Source organism: Hypomesus nipponensis, chromosome 3, assembly GCF_054491055.1.
Source record: "Hypomesus nipponensis isolate SF chromosome 3, ASM5449105v1, whole genome shotgun sequence".
In the NCBI taxonomy this organism is placed as follows: Eukaryota; Metazoa; Chordata; class Actinopteri; order Osmeriformes; family Osmeridae; genus Hypomesus; species Hypomesus nipponensis.
In genome coordinates, this window is record NC_140363.1 from 5,110,231 (window position 1) to 5,132,996 (window position 22,766).

Sequence of the window (22,766 nt, forward strand, 5' to 3'; positions counted from 1 at the left end):
CTTCCAATTACTTTTCTGTAAGATTTTGCTAGTGCTCTCCTCCCCCGTCCTCTTCTCTCCTCTTTTCCCTCCTGCTCTTCTTCCTGCCCCCCCCCCCCCCCCCCGCCCCCCCATGGACAGGTCTTTCCAGTTCCCACGCATTCCAGCTGTCTCAGATTCGGCTTCACTCAGCTTCATCCCTGTTGCTGTTGCCATGGCAACTGTTACATATGAGGGCAAAGCCTCTGTGTGGGGCAACTCACTCTCCCTTCCTCTCTCTCTCTCTCTCTCTCTCTTTCACTCTTTTTCCCTCTATCTCTATCTCTCTCTCTCTCTCCCTCTATCTCTCTTTTAATCAGAGAGATTGTGGGATTACTGTCTAGGGAGCCAACCGGGCAGGAGGACAGCGTGGGAGTGTGTTTTTGTGTGGAGAGTTAGAGGCATGGCGATGCCTAGAGAGAAACCAGGAGTCCAGGGTCATACCTGTTCACCTTGACATGGACGAGCCGTCTGGTGTCTGGTGTCTGGGGGGGGTGGACGCAGGACCTCTTGAGGACTTGACGGTTTCCTGATATTTGACTGAAAACAGAAAGGGACAGGGGGAGTGGGGAGGGAGAGAGAGGGGGAGAGGGGGGAGTTTGGGAGGGAGAGAGGGGGAGAGGGGGGAGTTTGGGAGGGGAGAGGGAGGGGGGAGAGGGGGGAGTTTGGGAGGGAGAGAGAGGGGGAGAGGGGGGAGTTTGGGAGGGAGAGAGAGGGGGAGAGGGGGGAGTTTGGGAGGGAGAGAGAGGGGGGAGAGGGGGGAGTTTGGGAGGGAGAGAGAGAGGGGGGAGAGGGGGGAGTTTGGGAGGGGAGAGGGAGAGGGGGGAGTCTGGGAGGGAGAGAGAGGGGGGAGAGGGGGGAGGGGGGGAGTCTGGGAGGGAGAGAGAGGGGGAGAGGGGGGAGTTTGGGAGGGGAGAGGGAGGGGGGAGAGGGGGGAGTCTGGGAGGGAGAGAGGGGGGGGGAGTCTGGGAGGGAGAGAGAGGGGGGAGAGGGGGGAGTTTGGGAGGGGAGAGGGAGGGGGGAGAGGGGGGAGTCTGGGAGGGAGAGAGAGGGGGGAGAGGGGGAGAGGGGGGAGAGGGGGGAGTTTGGGAGGGAGAGAGAGGGGGGAGAGGGGGGAGTCTGGGAGGGGAGAGGGAGGGGGGGGGGGAGTCTGGGAGGGGAGAGGGAGGGGGGAGAGGGGGGGGGGCGGAGTCTGGGAGGGGGAGAACAGCCTAGACAGCAAGATCAGGTCTTCTGTCTTCCTCAGCCGCAGGCCAGTGCTGACATGATGTCACCGTGTACAGCTGCACTGTCAGCACTGAGGTCAACACAGCACCAGTCCCGGGATAACAACAAACGTACTCTTCCTCTCAATCTGCGTCACAGCAGACAAAAACCTCTCTCCTTTCCTCAGGGCTCTCCAACCTTTTACCACCCACCCCCCCCCCCCACCCCATATTTGCTCTTATTTCCCACCCTAAAGGAGTTTCTTTGTAAGGAGCCTCTGCAGTTGTCATGGAGTTGTGCTTCCTGGGTAACAATGACTCCTTTCATTCCTGCTTAGCTTTCAGTCCTGCAGCTGGGGCAACCAGGGAGACATGAGGAGCATTGGTTTTACTTCACTGGGCAACTCTCTCATGTTACATAGTCTTGTACAGGCAAATGGTTCAGCTTCCACAAGTACATTTGTCCCAGTACTTCCACTTAAATACTACCATTTTTTTTGGTTTATATTTAATGAAGTTGATATACTTCAAGATATGTCAATAACCAAGGAATGATTCAAGTTGAATGAACATATTTCAATAAAGATGTGTTTTGGGGAGAGGAGGAAACACACAGGGATCAATAACTCCACATGAGACGGTCTGAAACTGTGGTCCAGCGATGACACATGGGATGGAGTCTGTAAGCGCGTGACTGGTGGTAGACGGTAGTCCTTGAGGTGGAGGCCTGTTTACTTATCATCCAGGCTGGCTTTGAGCTGAGCTTCCAGGGCCATCTTGTCAAAGGTGCGCATGTTGGTCTCTTCCCTCACCCTGTCGCGCACGTGGAACGAGGCTCTGGCCACGGAGCGGGCGCTCTCCAGCACGGCCCGCTTCTCCCTGAAGATCTGCTCGCTCTTCTCCAGCTTCTTCTCGATGGACTGGAGGAGCTCCAGGCGCCTCTGCTGCTCCTCCTCCTCCACGCGCTGCCTGTTGAGCCTCTGCAGCCTCTCCTTCTCCTGCCGGCTCTGCACGGCCTTCTGGGCCTTCTCCCTGGAGCGCTCCTCCGCCACCAAGGCCGCCTGCTGGGAGCGCTTCTCCGCCTCTTTGGCCCGGGCCTCCACCTGCTGCCTCTGCTGCTTCTCGCGCTTCTCCGCGGCCTTGCGAGCCTTCTGGATCTGCTTCTCCTCGCGCTTGCCCTTCTCCTTCAGCTCCAGGCCCCGGCGCTCCACGATCTGCTCGTAGTTCTCCAGAGAGCGGCTCAGCTTCTCCTCGGCGGCCCGCCGCGACTCCTCCCTCTCCTCCTCCTCGCGCCGGGCGATCTCGTGGATGAGGGCGGCGTGGCGCCTCTTCTCGGCCCGGTTCAGGCCCCGCCTCTCCTCCTGCGCCTGGTGCTCCTTCTCCTGCCTCTTCAGCTCGGCGATGGTGAGCTTCTCCTTCAGCAGCAGCTTCTCCTGCTCCAGGACGGCGGCGCGCTCCTCCTCCAGGGCCCGGAGGTTCTGCTCCTGCAGGGCCTTCTTCTGCTTCTCCTCCCTGGCCCCCTGCTGCAGCCTCTGGAGGCGGCTGCGCTCCTGCTGCTCCGCCTGCCCCCTCCAGCGCTCCTCGCTCTCGGCCGCCTGCCGCAGCTTGGCCGCCGACGAGTCGCGCTCCTGCTGGCTGAGGCGGCGCTGGCGCGTGGACACCTGGCACTGCCACGCCCGCTGGCACTGCAGCACGGCGCGCTGCTTCTCGCGGTCCTCCTGCTCCCGGCGCAGCTCCTCCAGGCGCCGCTCGCTGTCCCACTGCAGGTGCGCCACGTAGCGCGTCTGGCTCATGATGTCCTCCTCCTGGTAGCGGGCCAGCATCAGCGCCGCGATCTTGCGGTCGCGCTCCGGCACCGCCTTCAGGCCCCGCCGCCTCACCTCCCGCACGATGCGCTCCACCTTCTGGGTGGTCTGGGGCGAGTGGCTAAGGTCGCCCAGGCTCAGGCTGCGGCCCATCAGGGAGTTGAAGGTGGCCAGCGTGCGGGCACGGGGGCTGGAGACCTTGGCCCAGTGTTCGCGCGGTCCGTCCCAGCTGTAGGATGAGGAGGCTCCGGACTCGGAGGAAGTGCAGGTGGTGGTGGTGGTGGTGGAGGTGGAGGAGCACATGGTGTCCATCCTCCTCTGAAGGGACTCCATGGAATGGCTTCTTCCTCGGCCCTTGGGCTTCAGGTGTCCATTGTGCAGCGGGAAGGGCCCAGGTCGGACACCGTTGATGGGGGCGGCACTTGGGGTGACGGGGCTCTGGATGGCTGACTTGGACAATGAGGATGAGGCTGAAACCCCGATCCGGGGGAAGGACGAGGGCTTGGACGCTGCTCTGGGGAACGTATTTGAGGACTTGGAACTGCCGGGGGCCTTTCGGACCACGGGGGGCGGACCGGTGGACGCTGGACGCGTGGCCGTGCCCTGACTGTTGAAAGGAGCTTTCACTTTCTCCGAGGCGGAGGCCTTCGAAGGCCTGGCAGAGGACACACTCTTGGAGGTCGACACTGAGGTGATGGAGCTCGTTTTGGAGGCCAGAGAGGAGCTGGTGAGGCCAGAGGCTGTGCTGGTCTTAGAGGCTGTGCTGGCCTTAGAGGCTGAGGCAGCCCCGGAGGACAAGCCAGAGGTGCTGGGGGCCGGTTTAGAGGGGGGAGAGGGGGCACCAGGGGAGGGTCTGGAGTCGACCGGAGGCTTGTGGTCCACGGAGGAGGAGGAGCCGCTGTTGCCGTTGACGGCAGCCTGCAAGATCCTCCTCTTCTCCTCTCTGACGATCCTCTCTCTCTCCTCCCTGCACTGACGGAGTTTGGCGTGCCGGTCCCTCTCGTAGACCTCGAACAGCCCGGTCGCCACGCGCATGGACCGCCCCGGCGCCTCGTGGGCGAATTCGGATAGCGGGCGCGGCAGCAGCTCCACGGGCTTCACCCCGCAGCGGGCGCACGCCTCCAGGGAGCGAGGGCTGGTCAGCACGTAGCGGCTGCCCTCTGCCAGAGGAGAGTCGAAGTTGTACAGGTCCAGGTGCAGCTTAGGGGCGGGCTCCGGCTCGGCGAGGCTCTGTGGTTGGCCGTTCTGGGCGCCCGTCTCTGGCCGGGCTGACTCAGCGGTGCCCTCCCCCTGCTTGGCAGAGGGGGTGGGCTCTCCCAGGCCCTCCCCGGCCCCCTCCTCCTCTGCCGCCCGGCCATCTGCCTGGTTGGGGAGTCTGGGGGCCTCAGGGGCCAAGGGACGGGCCTCCAGCTGGGGGCCTTTGCACTTGCTCTGATCGTCAGCCTCCGAGGGGTCCACCATGGTTGGCTGGTGTGGAAGAAGGAAGGGAAGGATGAGTTATGAGATGACAACAATGAACAGCAAAAAAATATATATGTTTTTTTTCTCCATCAGAGGAGGATTATAGCTTTCTGACCCTGGCTTAAGAGGGATGTGGGGTGGCTGGGAGTGTGGGGGAGGGACACAGCACAAGTTCAACATGCACGCTTGCATGCACACACACTCACACAGCCTGTGGGTTTGCACCAGATGAGACACACTGCTTCTGGGGAATTGCGTAACACCGACAGACACTGGGGTTGTATGAGCACATTCTACTATAATGAGAAGCAGGGGGGGGGGGGGGTAACTTTCCAATTCAATCCAATTCAATAGGTAGAAATAATTTAATTGTTCAATATTTCTCACTCTATTTAGCACACACACATGCAAACAAGCAGCTTCAGCACAACATGCAAACAGAAGGTCTTTGCTTGCAGTTGCTGAGAAAGGTTAAAATTGCTTCATGCACTTAAAATCTAAAGGCTGAATAAAAAGTGTAACATTATCCGTAAAATAAACGCGGCGTAGCATATTTATTCCCCTTATACTCTATTCTTTATTACTAATATTGATGGTTGTAGGCCTCCATCCATCCACGCTTGATGGTTCCTCCCATGTCACATTTGTAAGTCTTCCAAACATTTAATAGGTTTGTTGACACATATTTCAGATGGTCTGATAGGACTGAATTGCAGATTCACATCAAGTTTGATATTGCGACAAAAAACGTCTTCATTATTGGGATGATGATGGTAATGATGATGATGATGATTTACCAATGATAGTGAAAGGCTATCACTACAGCACAGAAACAGCGACTGACCTGCCAGATCGACGATTGTTGTGTACAGCGATGCTTTGTTCAAATGTAATGCTTACAGTAGCCTCCGTACCCTGCATAATATCAGGTTACCGAGAGAAGGCTTGAGCCGCTGTCCCACTGATGAAATCACATCGTTGCAGCTTCTGGCGACGCAATACAGAAGGCGCCTTTCGCGTTAGATCAGTGCCGTCTTCACAATCCCTCGCATCAAAATGAAGGTCCGAAGATGTACATTTTTCTTACGCCTCCAAGGTGATGTGATATTATCTCTATCAATTTCTCTTTTCTGGCACCCAGCTATGTCTCCACCTGCTATCTCTCGCATCCCTGCGTCTGAAGCATCCTTAAGCTCCGCCTGCTTGTGACAATATGCTAAAAATATAGGCTACTGCACACTGCAATGAGTCTACTGCCATTTGCTCACATTTGTTGCGAGACATAATTCAAGGGTCACTAAACATTTTAGCGGAAGTGGATTCATTATAACTTTACTCATCTACACCACCTTAAATCATTAATGTGTTTTTAATGTATTTATTTACAGAACGTAGGCCCACAGATATGTTGTTTATGCTCATTTTTTCCTGTAGGCCTATATTGAAGCAAAACCCGTGGACAGAGGTTGGCAATCATTTGTGCAGCCTTTCAACAAACCTTAGGCCTACTAACGAGTAATTATGTTCCATAAATAAAATAGCCTGCAAGTAATTGATCCGTGGATCAACTACTAAACCGGCCTACGCAGGTTAAAACATATGTATGTGTAAACAAACATACACATTTCTGAGGATAAGTTTATTTTTATAGTACTGAAAAGGAACATAATTTCACTGTTATTTTTGTCATCAGGTGCCGTATGCGTGCACTGTCAGAATGAATCTGCAACAACCCAAGACGGGCACTAGGGGCCGCTTTCACCTCACTTTAAGAGACGCGCTTGTCCATCGATCACCACGAGCGTTTCCATGTTGGCCTAGGTGTATGAAAAAACTAATTTATGAAATTACGTTTTATAATATAAACGTTCGTTTTATTGAAAATGAAAGTAACATTTTAAAACCATGTCATGCCAATTCTAATTCTTCAGTTCAAAAAGGTGTTTCAACTTGATATGGGCCTAATCAAAGCCTGACGCCATTCGAAATGATATAACAAAACAACAAAATCACACAAACACCTCTACCTTTTCTTGCTACAATGTAACATTCCTGTCCTGAAGATACAAAGGTCCTGCCTCCCTCCGGGTGAGGTGAGGAGTGCTGAGGCCCCGGCCTCCAGGCTTGGCCAGGGGACACATGATTAGATAACTCTGGGGGAATCTGCCGCGATGATGACCCACTAAACTCCTGACCCCGAGCAGAGAACAGTGCGAGTTTAATTGGCCCCGCCCGCGAGCTGCACCCCAAGTACACCGTGTAGCAGTGACAACAGGGAACGTGCTGACTAGCTTGTTAAACAGGGGAACAGGGGACACGGGGTCTGGGGGCAGATGGGTATGAGGTGGGGGGGGGGGGGCTGCACAGTTCACTGGTGCAGGGGTATGTTCCCCAAAGCTGGACTAGGGGTTCATGGAGAGGTGAGCTCTTCTGTTCTGCCCAGTCATGGAGTCCAGGGCCGGCGACTCGCGGGGGAGCCGAACGACTCGGTGACGGAGAGGAGCTCTGGGCCCACTCTCCCTCTGTGTGTGGTGGAGGACGATGACACACGAGGTCAATAACAGCAGACTGTCAAAGTAGGAGGAAGTCATGCAAGGATTCAGTGTGGTTAGAGGACATCGTATTAAGGAATACAGAGTATCCTGAATCAGACCTACACCTCCACTCATCACACCTCTATTGCTCCATGGATAGATTTGGACATTGTGGAGGAAGGGTGAAATCATCCCACACTGTCCAATGTCATACTACTTTGTATCTGTAAGTATGAATTATCTTTACCCAACATACTAATACTGTAATAACACCCAACATCATGAGACTCTGTGTCACAGTACTCTGTACCCAACTTCATTATACCTCATAGTCAGCTCTCCCGAAGTGAACGCAGTTCACATTGCAGGGGCTTTAGGACCCTGGAGCAGACAGGCTGGCTGTCCTGTGAAGAAGGGGACCTTTCGTTGCCCCCAGTTCACATTTCCAACCTCGCTCTGCCGACAGAAAGGGACACGTTCTCTTGACAGTTTCAACAACTCCCCCGTCCTGACCCATTGCTTTCTCTGCCCCCCCCCCCCCGCTCCCCCCTGCCCCCCCCCCCCTCCTCCCCCCCCCTCCTCTGCGGGACAGTGGAGGGCTCCCATGTGGCTGTGCAGAGTCCCTGTGTCGGGGGAAAAGGTCCCAGAGACTGAGCTGTTAATTCAATCAGGAGAGCAGCACGCTCAATTAGGCACCCACAAGGCCCCAGGCCGGGTCCTGGGCCCCGCGGAGAGCATGTGTCCTGGCCCCGGGAATCCTCCATTGTGGATGACAGTGTGGAAACAAGGAGGAATAATAGGCAGTGCAGGTGCGGGACACCCCAGCCCCGGCTCAATAGCCCTTTCACACCCCCAGTTTCCTCACTCCCTCTTTCTCTCTCTCTCTCTCTCTCTCTCTCTCTCTCTCTCTCTCTCTCTCTCTCTCTCTCTCTCTATCTCTCTCTCTCTCTCTCTCTCTCTCTCCCACTCTCCCTCTCTCTCTCTCCCCTTCTCTCTGTGCTTCTCTCTTCATCTCCTTCTTTCTCCTCTTTTCTTTTTCTCTCTCTTTCTTTCACTTTTCTGTCTTCTGTCTCCCCATGTTACAGTCACCTTTGTTAGGGTGTCTGCATGTGTGTGTGTGTGTGCATGCGTGCTTATGTGTCTTAGTGTGTGTGAGTGTGTATGCGTGTGTAAAGGAGGCTGTGGGCGGCCTGGTTTCTGTTGTCCAGAGCAGTTCAGTCCTGCTCTCCAGATTCAGCAGCCTGTGAAAATTGTAGCCGGTGCATGTAAAGGACATGGCTCACATGACGCGGGCGGTGGAGGGACAAGGCTGTCAGGTTGACCTCGTTTTCATCCCTTTTGAAGTCTCTTTTATGTCAATCTTTTGTGATTTCTTTTTTTCAGTTTGGTTGACCGTGACATCATCTCAAACATTCCTGAGCTCGTCCCGTTTTCCCGGAAGGCCAACAGACCTTCAACAGGCAGACTTCTTTTAGCCATAAAGGAATACATTCACACACATCATCACCACACCTGACGCTACATGCACCATGACGTTAATCATGTTGGCCCACTCAGTCAACCTAAACACACACACCAGACCCTTTTAATCAAAGACACTGAGGCAACTTGTTCAATTCCTTTTCGGATTAGAGAAGCTGGCACATCCAGCAGTCTCCCTGCCCTCCAGCACACACCATGGTTGAACTCGTAGAACAGAGAGCGAGTTGTGCTTGCTGAACTTGATGACATAATTGAACATCTGTGTTGATTTCTCCTCAGAGGGCCGAGGCTGGGTGGCTGGTGGCCCGATCCTTCTGTCTGTCTGTCTACAGACACCTGCTAATTTTCTGCGTAATGTAGTTGGTGTAAGCCGAACGGGGGGATGGCCAATAGAGAGCCTGTGAAGGACACCCTCGCTAATTGGGAAATACATTTCCATTCAGCGTGTTCGTTCACTGTTGTGTGTGTGTGTGTGTGTTTTTGTTTTAAGAGAGGGGTCTTTCAAGCTTGGCCAAATGACAACAGAATTAAGTGGTGAGCCATGCTTTCCCTACAACAGTCCAACAACCTGGAAAAATGTGTGTCTTTGTTATGGTGAGGGTTGCATGGAGAGAGAGAGGGCAGAGGAGGAGGAAGGGGGGGGGGGGAGGGATAGAAGACATGAACTGATCTCGTTAACATTCTGTGAGACACTCCTGCTGCCACTCCCCACCTCCCCTACCCACCCCCCCACCTCCCCTACCCACCCCCCCACCTCCCCTACCCACTCCCCCCCCCCACCTCCCCTACCCACCCCCCCCCCCCCCCACCTCCCCTACCCACCCCACCAACGCACTCCTCCCTCCTTGCCTCCTCCAGATTCACTTTCCACAGGACATGGGTGGACTGCCCCCCCTCTCCCACCTTCCTACCCCCGCCTTGTCCTTTTCCCCCGCTAACTCCCTAACCCCAACACCTCGCCCCCCCCGCCCCCCCCGCTTCCACTTTACACAGCGGCCTGCGTGGAGAGGAGGGACCCCCCAGCCTAGCAGCCAGACCCAGAGCCAGACTCATCCAACCTCTCACAGCCATCGTACCCTCACAGCAGGTCTCGCTCACAGTCTGTCTGCAGGCGACTGATAAGCCTGACTCCAAATTTCTCGTCGGTTTTCCTCTTGACTATCTTTCTCCATGTCAGCTCACACAATGCTTGTTCAGGTGTCTTTTCTCCCGGCATGTCTTGCTTCGTCTGATCCTCCCACATCCTCAAGGCATCTATCCGTCTGTCCGTCCTCTCCACATCCATCCATCCCTCCCTCCTTCCTCCCCTCCATCCATCCCTCCCTCTACCCCTCCTCCCTCTGATGAAGGCCCCTCTGTTGACACTGGCTCACCCAGAGATCATTAATGTTGACCCTAATTGTGCCAATTCAAACTGCTCAATAGCTCTAATTACAAGCCTCTTCACTGACATATTCAGAGAGACGCAGAACCGTCACAGTCAACAATGAAATAATATATAGAGACAAAGAGCTGGGGGCTGGGGAGTTGGGGGGATAAGGGTGTGGGAGGGTGAGGAACTGGGGGGCTGGGGGGCTGGGCCCTGGGAGGCAGTGGGTTGACGGGCTGACCAGGTGGGGGGTTGGGTGGGCTGGGGGGAAGGGGGGTAGTAGGTGGGGGTGGCCACACATTCCTCTGAAGGGTGACTGGAGGGACCTATCGAGCTCTAAAAAGCCCAGTCCTGAACTCTGAGGCTGGACACCTGCACCAAACACTCAGTCTCCCTCACACACACACACACACACACACATACACACACACACACACAGACACACACACACACACATACACACACACACAGACACACACACACACAGACACACACACATGCACGCACAGTCTTTGTTGCTAGCTTACCCACACAGATTTTAACAGGGAGAAAGATAGAGGGTGACAAGAGAGAGAGAGAAGGAGAAACAGAGGGACAGAGAAAGATGGAAGAAGGAAGAGAAAAATGGGGAGAGACAGAGAGGAGAAGAAAGAAGAGAGGGAGAACGGGTGAGAGGAAGAGAGACGAGAGAAGAAAGAAGTGTGGAGGAGAGAAGGAGAGAAAAATGTAAGCGTGAAGCCAAGAAGATGGAGAATCTTTGCCTGTGCTCACACTTGCTTTGATTACACTATCTGATAAATTATTATATTGAAACATTTAAAAATAATAATGTGGACATACCAGATGAGAAAGGAGCATGTCTTTAAATCAAATTATGAAAGTCGGTTGGTAAACTAAACACAACATTCTTGTTGCCCTAGAAACACTTACAGGAACATAAACGGATGTTTTTATCCTATGAGCCACCTATTCAAACCCACATTCTTCTCAAAACTGCAAACTCTCTCTAAGAACGGTTAGCTGATGTGCTAGTGAGACATACAAACTTCTGTCAGTGGTGATTTAAATTGTAACCATTTAGTAGTTAATGGAATGATTGACTAGACAGGAAAACAGAAGGCTATTTTTAACTCATAGGATGACAATAGTAAAAATCTCCTGCCTTGAATTGCTATACTATACCCGATACATACTGATCATTCCTATACTTTGACCACAGAAATACTTTTAGAACTATGCACTTCCAAATCTTGATTATCTGATATAGGGCCTACTTACTATATGCACTATTTGTATGCTGCTATGGATAAAAGTGTCTGCTAAATGGATACAATTATAATTTTAATAGTACAATAATTTAAATACTCAGGTATGATCTTACACTCATCTGCCCTCTTTAAATAAATCTTATGAGGACATTTACTGAAATATTAGGCATCGTATATATTCGGTAACGACCTTCACGTCCTTGCTATAGGAATATAGACATGTTCCTTTGGTCGGTCACACCTGTGTTCGTAATGAGCATGGGGTCGCATTCTTTTCTATGGAGCACTTAATAATTTCACATTTAATGGCAGCTCAACTATAAACCAGTGAAAGGGGTGTGGCTATTTAAGCCCTACTCAGTTACTATTGGACTTTCCTGGCGTCAATCAAGGCTACTTTCCCACCCCCTTGGGTTTTAAATAAAGTTCCAATGGATGAAGTGGTACTCCGCATGTAGCAGTTGGAATGGTCGGAAGGCCCGTACACAGTGGAGGAAATCTGTCACTATGGTGACTGGCTATTCATGAGCGCTCAGACCCCTGGCGGCACTATGTGAAGATACTGTTCTTGTCGTCTGTCAAAGAAAAACCCACAAAGGAAAACCGTGTGGAAACGGGGACATTTTTGGAAGTTGTCATATTTGGAACTTGGGTTGTTTTTTCCCAGTCAGTCCTGTTGACGGACAAAACGAGCACTTACCTCCTCATCCTTTGCTGTGCCCCACAACTGTCAATTATGTTATTAAAAAGTTTCGCTATTTTAACTTTTTCACACTTTTTTGTATTTCTGCTGCTGTTCCATCTGCCTCAGATCAACGCACAGAAATCGACGGGTTCACGGGTGAGTTTCAACCGCTACCTGGAATGTGTTTGACTTGAAGGTGTCTGCTATTGACTAACTTATCGAATCGGACATAAAACTAGTTTTGCTACAATGTGCAGTTATTGACATGGCGGATAAAGGTTATGACATAAGTTAAATCATTTTGTCAGCTTAAACTAATTGTGCACGTATAATTATAAAGCTATTATCGACAACTTCTAGATTTCTAAGTCATCGGTGTGTCTTTTTGTTTCCAGAATTTCTTTGTATGCTATGACAACACTGAGCAAAATAATAACTTTTGCCATTACCCTCAAATGCTTTCAAAATGTATTCAGTGCACAGTTCGCACAGGTGTAGCTTATGGCGGGTGTCCTGTCTTTGCAGGCGGGTCAGCGGGTCGTTTGGACGTCGGGGAAAGGTAGAGAGGTAGATTGTATAAATAGAGCAGACGAAATGATTGATGGAATAGGCTACTAAGCTACTTGATACTACGCTTTGAAGTACATGTTATCTTACTAACTCAGTTACCAGACTTGGAAATTGCATTTGTATCAATCTCCGTGACTGTTGGACATTTCTATGGACTCATTTAATGTATACACGTAGCCTATGGCCTACAGCCTACATACTTTTTTACAGATTTTTGTAATTATTAGAATGGTAATGTATTGCATAATGCTGCACGAAAGAAAAAGTTCACGTGCTATTATAAAGTATGAACAAATATTTTTGATTAACTTTATTCAAAACTACAATCCTGATGCTTTGGCTTGAGGTTTTTAAGCTTATATAGGCGAATCAGTCTAAGCGTCACCTGATGAGTCTAGTTTTAACAAGCTTGCGTTTGGTGATCTAATGGTTCTTTTATTTGACTCTGGGATGAGCTCAGTCTCTCCCTCTTCTCTTTCACTTTCTCAGTCACTCTTATCTGTGTGGGACAATTTGTAAATCTCAGTCTCTCTTTCACCCTCACTGCCTCTCTCTCCTTGTTCTCTCTCTTTCAGTCTCTCTCTTTCTTTCACCCTCTTTCTTTCTTTCTTTCTTTCTTTCTTTCTTTCTTTCTTTCTTTCTTTCTTTCTTTCTTTCTTTCTTTCTTTCTTTCTTTCTTTCTTTCTTTCTTTCTTTCTTTCTTTCTCTCTCTCTCTCTCTCTCTCTCTCTCTCTCTCTCTCTCTCTCTCTCTCTCTCTCTCTCTCCCTCCCTCCCTCCCTCCCTCCCTCCCTCTCCCTCTCCCTCTCCCTCTCCCTCTCCCTCTCCCTCTCCCTCTCCCTCCCTCCCTCCCTCCCTCCCTCCCTCCCTCCCTCCCTCCCTCCCTCCCTCCCTCCCTCCCTCCCTCCCTCCCTCCCTCCCTCCCTCCCTCCCTCCCTCCCTCCCTCCCTCCCTCCCTCCCTCCCCCTCTCTCTCTCTCTCTCTCTGTCTCTCTGTCTCTCTCTCTCTCTCTCTGTCTCTTATTGACCCTCTCTCTCATATTCACCCTCTCTCCTCCTGAGCCTCTTTGTTTCTCTTCGTGTGCAGAGATAAACCAACCCCTGTCCACACACTGTCCAGCCAGAGGCCCAACAGATGACCATACACTTAGAGCAAGAGAGAGGAGGAGAGGCAGGAGGAGAGGGAGTGGGAGGAGAGGTACAGAGAGGAGGAGAGGGAGTGGGAGGGAGGGAGGGAGAGGGAGAGGAGGAGAGGGACAGAGAGAGGAGGGAGGGGAGAGAGAGGGAGAGAGGAGTGTGAGAGAGACTGAGAGAGACGAGTACTAGGAGAGAGAGGGAGATAGAATGTGTTCACTTTCCAGATGGACGGTAATGCTTGTGGTCAGATACGTAAGTCGAAACTATTTAATTATGTCACTCAACAACAAAAAAATCCAACAACAGGCATTTCCTTATAAAATCCTAGATTCCAATTGAATGGGAGCTGTACATCACATTGTCATTAATACCGACACACACACATATTCACACACACCCACACACAGACACACACACACACACACAGACACGTACACAGAGAAGGAGAGAGAGAGTACGCCCCAGCCCTATCCCCATCACAGTAAAACTCTCCTAGCGCCCACATCAGTACCCTCTGGCACAGCCTTCACACTCAGGAGGAACCACAACCCCCTCACCCCCCTTAGCTTTGACCACAGATAGTTTTAGCATTGCTCACAGCTGCCTCAAATCCCAGAATTGACACCCCCTCTTGCAGCCCACGCTGATACCGCAGGCTGCAGAGCTGACACCACACTGCTCGCTCCTCCCCCCCCCCCCTGCCCCCCCCCCCCCCCCCCCCCCCCCGAGGAGCCATGATGCGACCCCAGCATCTCACCATGAACACTGCAGATAACACGGAGCTCAGTCACACAGCATCCAGACGCAATCTGGCTTCCATGACCACATGCTAGACACACAGGGTGCATGCACACACCAAACCACACGCACAAACACAGTCACTCACACACTCACGTACGCACACACACACACACACGCACACATGAAAAAACACACATGTACACGTACACTCACACACCAATGCACACATACATACACGCGTTTCAATTCTGCATTTTAGTCATAACATGTCTGTTTTATGTAGGCAAGATGAACGTGCAGTTCTAACTATCCATAATCCAAATCGGAGACAGAACGACTCATGTTATCAAGCAATTATCGAACGGATTCATGGAGTTTGAGTACCAGAAAAAATGCTCAACAACTGCCCTTCCCAACCCTCCTCCCTCCATCCCTCCACAACCCCCCACAACCCTCTTCCCCCCAGCCCCCAGCCCTCCTCCCTCCATCCCCCCAGCCCTCCCCAACTCTCCTCCCTCCCTCCCTCCATCCCTCCCCAACCCTCTTCCCTCCATCCCTACCCTCCTCAACCTTCCACACTCCAGCTCTCCACTGTGGGAGCTTTGCTAGGGAGTGTAGACTATCATTGCATCCAAACTGAGATGACGAAAAACAAACACTTCTCGCCTCACTAATACTGAAATATATTTTGAATGCTTTTAAATGGAAAGGGGAGGTTTTCTTTACTTCTTAAACAGGCAGCAAGCCAACTGAGTCAACTATTGAGTCAGACTGAATTTCATGTTTACAATATTTACTTATTTCTCTGGTCAGACAAACATGACCTTGGAGTCTGTCCGATGCCTGACAGGGCAAAGGGAACAAAGTGCACCGTAAGATGAATAGAAACACACAAGCTTGACAGCTTTCATTTTACGTGTTACCCGTTAAAGTGTGACATTGTTGCACTATTACACGTTTGTTAGATTGGGATAATCATGCATCGTTTTTATTGAATAAAGAGATGAGTTTGACGTTGCGTGGAGAGAATACTTTAGAGAATACTTAATCAATGCTAGCAATGTCACTGATGTTATCGGTCTCAAACTTGCTCTCTCAGATCTTTACTCAGTTCAGACTTACAACAGGGAGCAAGTGTGAGTTTGGTGAGAAATAGTGTCTGGTGAATCAGATGCCTAGCAGACCTACAATCCCAAAATACTATCACTGGCCAACTTCTAAGAAGGCCCAACACCTGCTACAAACTCACACACTCTGTCTTCTTCAAGCCTCACTATTGACGTTCATCTGTACTATTCGCAAACATATTCTAGATTTAATATGAATATAAAACTTGCCAGATTGTGCGTTTGAGTGTTTCATTGTACAGTGTTACATATTAAAGTGTAACATGGTATACAGTACAGGGTTACATGTTTCATGTTAGAGTGTAACCTGTGAGAGTGTTTTATGTTAAAGAATTACACGCTAAATGTTACAGTTTAACACGTTAAAGTGTTACATGTTAAAATATTGCATGTTCTATGTTAAAGTGGTACATGCTGGAGAGTAACATGTTAGAGTGGAACAGTGTTACTATGTAACATGTTACAGTTACACTATTCACAAGAAGGGATCATGAACTGGACGTGTCGCTCGGTTTTCCTGATAGCGCTACATTTACGCAATCACCTGTCCATGAGTGGTAGTTACTGTTGTCTAGGTGTATGTCACACAGACTCCCACCCTCGGTTGTCATGTGACAGCTGGTCAGCCCTGAGGAGCAGGAGGGAGGATGAGGATTTAGCTCCACATGAGACAAGAGTGTGTGTTTAAAAGGCAACACTAACAGCAAGGGTTCAAACACTTATCCAAGACTGCCTGCTACACTCCTCCAAAGGTGTGTCTGTCTTCATGAGTGAAGGGGAGTCAGTGTAGATTGAAAATTCTTTGACATTTGATGTTAAAGCTCAACACTGGGGTTCTGACAACATATCAAGAGATATGTTATAGTTACTTCTGACCGTACGTTAGAAGCAAATTCAATCGACAACACTGAGGAACTTAATGCTATTGATGGAACGACTGCTTTGGAATTCCAACCATTTACGCTATGTGCTGTAAATATCTCATGTTTGTCAAATAGGAATTGCTGGTCTCATGTAGACAGCTGTTCAAATGTAACACATGTGAACAGTAGGCCAAGTTAGGGGAAGAGCTTTCCTCTGGACAAACACAAGCCCAGACTGATGTAAAGTTCTAGAGAATAACATTGTGGGAAAGTGAAAATGAACATGTACTTTTCAAGAAAGTACGGCGAACACAGCTACAGACACAAACACAGATGAATGCAGACGTCCCCCCCCCTCCCCCTTTCCCTCTCTCTCCCCTCTCTTCTCTCCCTCTCTCGGTTCTCAACCACATCAAACTGCTCCATCTCCCTCCGGGCACTGAGGGAGTGCTGTGTCGGCCTGACATCACCAGCGGCCAATCGAATTGCATCCGGGTGTTGATACTTCCCGATGGCGGTACCATCAACAAACGTGTTTCACGCTCAATTTCAGGCGTGTGTAATCAGAGCGAGGAGATGCAGTGGTTGGAGGCCCCTGGGGTCATTTCTCGGGGCATACAGCAGGTGCCCAGCCCTGCATTCCACCCAGCATCCATACCACAGCCCCGGTCCAGAGCCTGGATGATCTACCACTCATGCAGTCCACATGTCCACTACACAACCGTGTGTGTAGCACATGTGGCTAGAGTTCAGTCATACGTCTGGTCCTGGCAGGACCATTTTCTGCATGTCCTCGTTACTCGAACTTCACAGTTTCTTCCCATTCTAATGGCCATGCTCTTCGCCCGGCTTCTGAACAGAGGCATAAGGACGGGTTACAGTAGATGTGTCTTATCTTACAAAGTTTACGTAGACTATCGTTTTTGGGGGGTTGGTAAAACGAGGGAAACGGAAACCCTTTCGTTTCACTGTAAACCCAGCTGAAGCTACACATGTAGAATACTGCTGGACCCCCCCCCCCCCATTGCTGAGAGAAGAGAGGGTGTGGGGGGCGGAGGGGGGGGGAAGGAAGGAGGAGAGTGGGGGTGAGGAGGGACTGGGGGAGTCAGATGTGGAGACAGCTCCTGAGAGCCCAAAGTAGTGACTGTTCTTTCGCCAAGATAGGGCATTAGGGACAAACAAGGAATGTTGATAATCTGATTTACACTCATTTCCCCCCAGGATGAGTTTTCTCTCTATCCTATTTGGTTAATCTTCCACGGAATAAGGATGTCATCTGTTTCCTGGTCATTCATTCTTTTGTTAACTCGAATGCGACAAATGAAAGGGTGATCAAGAAATGGTCTGAGAATAATATCCGGTCACATTGATTCTTTCGTTATGGGTGTGTGTGTGTCTGTGGCTAGGTGTGTGTGTGAGTGTGTGTCTGGGTGTGTTTGAGCTCCAGTCCCACCTCATGCTGAGAGTGGCACACACACCTCACACCTCCTGTGTGAAATGTTGGCCAGCACCTTTTGTGCTTGCCAGTTCACAACATGCTGCAACTCTATTTTAGAGGTGCTTTGAGAACAAGTCAAATTGCAGGTTTCTTTTTAAGTCAAAACCTAATTAGCATTTTAAAAGAAAAGGGAGGGTGGGTGGGTTGGTGAAACATTCCATTATATGTTTCTGTCTTTTTATGTAAAAACCTTAAGTCAAGTGTGTTAATTGGAACAGTATGAACAATGCCGTTTGCTTTAAAGATTTCCTTAAACTAAAATGTTTATTGTTGAAGTGATTGGAGAAGCCTGTTAAACCTCTCACTACACCGGTCTAGTTACTAAACCTGGTAAACTTCACTGTCCTGGGCTAGTTATCACTGTCCTAGGATAGTTATCACTGTCCTAGGCTAGTTATCACTGTCATGGGCTAGTTATCACTGTCCTGGGCTAGTTATCACTGTCATGGGCTAGTTATCACTGTCATGGGCTAGTTATCACTGTCCTGGGCTAGTTATCACTGTCATGGGCTAGTTATCACTGTCATGGGCTAGTTATCACTGTCCCGGGCTAGTTATCCCTGTACTGGGCTAGTTATCACTGTCCTGGGCAAGTTAACGAGCATGGTCAAACTCTCACTGTACTGACCTAGTTACTGGATTCCCTTCATCAGCCTCCACCAGGAGGGAAATGTTCCTTACATCTGAGTTCATTTAATTGTTCTCCACAAAGTGGCTAGAAAAAGAGTCTGGGATGTACCACTCGGCTGAGTGTGTGTGTGTGCCACTGTGTGTTGTTATTGTTTGTTGTTGTTCAGCCCAAAGGGGTAATGACTCTCTCACACGTTAGAGCATAGCTGGCACATGTCCCTCCCTCCCTCCCTCCCTCCCTCCCTCCCTCCCTCCCTCCCTCCCTCCCTCCCTCCCTCCCTCCCTCCCTCCCTCCCTCCCTCCCTCCCTCCCTCCCTCCCTCCCTCCCTCCCTCCCTCCCTCCCTCCCTCCCTCCCTCCCTCCCTCCCTCCCTCCCTCCCTCCCTCCCTCCCTCCCTCCCTCCCTCCCTCCCTCCCTCCCTCCCTCCCTCCCTCCCTCCCTCCCTCCCTCTCTTTGAAATAAGCAGTGTCATACAAATGAAAGTCGACAACTAACATTACATTTAAGCATTTAGCAGACGCTTTTATCCAAAGCGACTTCCAAAAGAGAGCTTTACAAAAGTGCGTAGGTCACTGATCATAACAATGATATAGCCCCAAACATTGCGGGTAACCAAAACATGAAGCATACATTGTGAAAAATAAATAAGTCCCAAAAGGAAGAACCATAAGAGCATGTAGTTAAACAAGATCCAATTAAACAACATGAACCTCGAAAAAGTGCAAGGGTGTACCTGCGGAAAAAAGCAAGCAGCTAAAATATATTACACAGCAAGTACAATAGTTTTAAATCAGTTACAACTAACTAACAAGAGCAACAAGTCTCTCAATAAGAGTCATTGTGATCCTGGAGGAAACATCAGGTCCAGACTAACATTCCTAAGTGCCGTTGTACTCCCGGAACAAGTGCGTTTGAGCCTTTACTTGAAGGTGGGGAAAACAGAATTTCTTGTCTGATTAATGATACTAGTCACACAATTTACAGTAAGACTCCAAACTGTTCAGTTAGTAGTTGAAGCAGAAGCTTCTTTCTAGCCAGACTATTGGCTAGTCTCATCCCCTCTGGCAACAACAGTATCTGCAACCTAAACCAGGTCAGACAATCAGGCACAGAATCCATGCCAGCCAATCACATCAGACACACAGCAGAATCCATGCTAGCCAATCACATCAGACACACAGCAGAATCCATGCCAATCCAAGCCAATTATGTGAAGTTTACACTAAAACTGGGAGAAATTCCCACCTCACAGATGACCATACTAATGTGCTTCACCTACATACAGGGTTTTATAGGTGAGTTCACGGAAAAAAACTGTCCAAACAAATGATCCCTATCCAACATATATAAAATCAATTGGAAAGCTCAATTTAATAGTTTTAGAATACCTATTATACCTCAAGTTTCTTATGTGGTTTTGTTTATTTATGACCTTCATTACGCTCAGCATGGCCTCTGTCTTTACGCTCCATGTTTTAAGACGAGGCCTGAAGCGGATTGTTCTTTGATGGGATTGTTTCTTCCTGGTTATTGTTCAACAGCAGCGGAGTAAGAGTGGAATCAAACTGATTGCCAGCGATGGTAAAAAAGACCATTTGGATAGTGCTGTAATGGTTGCACAATGCAGTTGTATTTCACTTGTTTTATGAGTGAAGCGGGGGGCTGGGGCTTTTCTACAGTTTCCGACTGGAGATGTGTCTCTGTGGCTGGGCAGGGTTTGTCTGTGGAGATGTCGGTGGCCTGCTCCCAGCGTTCACTCTCCATACCCAGGTTTCCAGAAGACTACATTTCAACAGTCTTTTAAAGCCTTGTGAGAGGGTACTTTACTGCTGATAAATAAATGGCTGCCCGTATTGTGTGTCTCATCGGTTTCTGGGAATTGGAAGGAGGGGGTGGGGGGTCATTACAGGGTCATGGTGTTTGTGTTGGGGGGGTGTTCTGTGTTCTGTAGCCTCAAGAAGACATGGTCGCTGCTTCGGGGGAATATTCACTACTCCACTCTATCATCATGTGGTGTTGGGGTGGTTAGGTAGTGGTGGGGAGGTGGCTGGGTGGTCCTTAACAACATTAACAACAGTTCCAGGTGACCTGTTGGGCTATGAGATGAATCTGTCAGATTTTTTAGTTGATGGAAGTGACACTGATGAAACCAAAAGACAAGACGCCTGCCACGCCTGTGGCTGTTAGCCTTCCTGCCGGGGGACTGGGGTGGGAGGGGAGGGGTGGGAGGGGCGGGTGACTTCTCCTTCAGCTGACTGGAGCTGGAGACTGGGAGGAAACCCAGAGGAGCGCTGTTCCTCTCTGAGAAGAGTCTTCCTCAGATACACAGCCCTTGTATGGAGGTGAAGGGATCAGACCTGGACCTGGAACTATGGCTGGAGCACTCATGCTCTCTATAGTTGATGAATAGGTGCTTAGCAGCAGTGGGGTTTGGGATGCAGGAATGGGAGTTTGAAGTCACATTGTGTAAGACCATTTACAGTATTTTACAGTTGTTATGACAATTTTTTCAATACTTTTAACAAGTTTCCTAAACTCTTGACACAGTTAGCACAACATCAGTCTGTGTAGGCTATACAATTAACACATTTCTTGTTGCTTTGACGCAAAATGCATAGAGTAAACACAAATTTAAAATGCTTGAACTTCTTTTACACACAAGCTCAAACAAGACCAAAACAATCGATTTTTACTGCCCAATTTACCAATGCTTTCACACTGTATGTCGGAACAGATTACATCATGTTCAAAACCTAACTTATTGGCTAAAGCCGAAGTGAACAGCTGTTCATATTGGGAATGGAAACACAAACGGGAAGTGACAGTCTGGAGGAGTCTGCTCTGACTTCAAGATCACCTTTTAAAAGGTTTTTGGATGCTAATTCTATGGAGCATCTTTAGTCAGCGCTGGCTCACCCAGAACCCCTCTGACTCACTTTCTGCTCTGCCTCGGTCGTGACTCTGGGTCACATGATCATGAGTGCAGCCTGCAAGTAAACATACTGATGACCCTTGTTCTGGCTGTACAATCAGAGCACTTCATCAGAGTTTCACTGTAACTTTACAGTAAATATTATATTCTATATTCAATATAGAAGGAAATTCAAGAACAAGAAGGAGGTTGTTTAAGCATGCTACTGAATCACAGTGATAGTTTAACACTTGCTAGGTCTACTTTTGCTATGGGAGATGGGTATAGCTCAGTGGTCGAGCATTCGACCGTAGCTCAGAAGGTCACAGGTTTAAGTCCCTCCTGTGGCCTTGGATGCTGTCTGCTGAATGACCACATTACTCGTGCTATGAGCTGTCTCTTCTGCTGGACGCACATTCATATCCTGCATCTGAAGTGGGGGTGTCCTGCCACTGCCTCTGGTGTCACATCACCAGGCGTGTCTGTGACGTCTAACCCAGACGCTGTGTGGTTGAGGAAGGGTTTGTGATTGTGGTCAGTAATAGCATGGACCTCCCGAGTTACAGTTTCTCTCTCTTAAGGTGGGACCCTCAGTCCCCCTTCTGGGAAACTGAGGGTCTGTGGTCAAAGCTGTTCATAGACCCTGGTGCTGGCACAGGCCCCCACGGTCAGAGGCTAAAAAACCTCGTAGAGAGAAACCAAGCTGGGAACAAGTTAGCCAGCCTTACTACTAGGATAAGATTAAAAGTTGGACCAAATGTTGTTTTTCTTATTTTGTGCCTTGATTTGATCATGGGCTCATTCGAACGCTTATACAAACCCTCCTCTACTCTACTAGGTAATTGTTGAACTGCATGGTAGTTTGAGCACAGTGAAATTAATAATGAGGGAGCGCTCTAAAAACAGAAATGCCTTGAATGTAGGCTAAAGAACATGATATGGAAAGTATAATCTTTCTGGCTGATTCAGACAGAGAAAGTGAGACAGACAAATAAAGAGAGAGAGTCAAAGGGAGAGAGACAAAGAAAGAGAGCATGCTAAGAAAAAAAACATTTGAAGAGTATATCATTTATGATTATATATATATATATAATATATTTTATGGTTCAAAGACATAGCTAGACAGAGTTCAGGCTGTGTACTGGACAGAGTTTAAGAAACGTCGAACCAGTGTGATGCTACGATGCTAGGCTGTTTAGGAAGGCTGACTTGACTGTGCTTTAGCTGGTGACATCATTGGGTTGGCATTGCAACCTTCGAGATTTGGTGGAGGTCTGTCTGATAGCTTTTCTATGCTTGGACTCAGTCGTTAGAAATCAGTCGCTAAGCAACATTTCAGTATTGTTATCCAAAATATTACTTTTGTGTGTGACAAGCAAGATATGTGTGGGCTGAGTCTGAAGTTGTTCCCGTATGCTGGTATGCGTGCGTGTGTGTGTACGTGCGTGTGTGCTTGTGTGTGTGG

The 22,766-nt window shown here is 49.6% G+C and overlaps 2 protein-coding genes across 10 annotated transcripts in view; one reads left to right on the top strand and one right to left on the bottom strand.

The window, feature by feature from the left end:
* Positions 1–1,954: 1,954 nt before the first annotated feature.
* On the bottom strand, positions 1,955–4,489 carry ccdc177 (coiled-coil domain containing 177). Its single transcript, XM_084684678.1, has one exon. It carries the CDS (start codon positions 4,487–4,489, stop codon positions 1,955–1,957), a length of 2,535 nt encoding a protein of 844 aa, XP_084540804.1.
* Positions 4,490–11,597: 7,108 nt separating this feature from the next.
* The window catches only part of smoc1 (SPARC related modular calcium binding 1), a 40,699-nt gene continuing 29,530 nt past the window's right edge, over positions 11,598–22,766 (top strand). For all 9 annotated transcript variants that reach the window (XM_084684682.1, XM_084684684.1, XM_084684681.1 and 6 more), the window contains exon 1: positions 11,598–11,983. In XM_084684682.1, the coding sequence (XP_084540808.1) occupies positions 11,879–11,983 (105 nt within the window). In that variant the 5' untranslated portion in view covers positions 11,598–11,878. The remainder of the gene's footprint in view (positions 11,984–22,766) is intronic.

Excerpts from the sequence above, each read along its gene's own strand:
- ccdc177 (XM_084684678.1), bottom strand. The coding sequence starts at position 4,489 with ATGGTGGACCCCTCGGAGGCTGACGATCAGAGCAAGTGCAAAGGCCCC.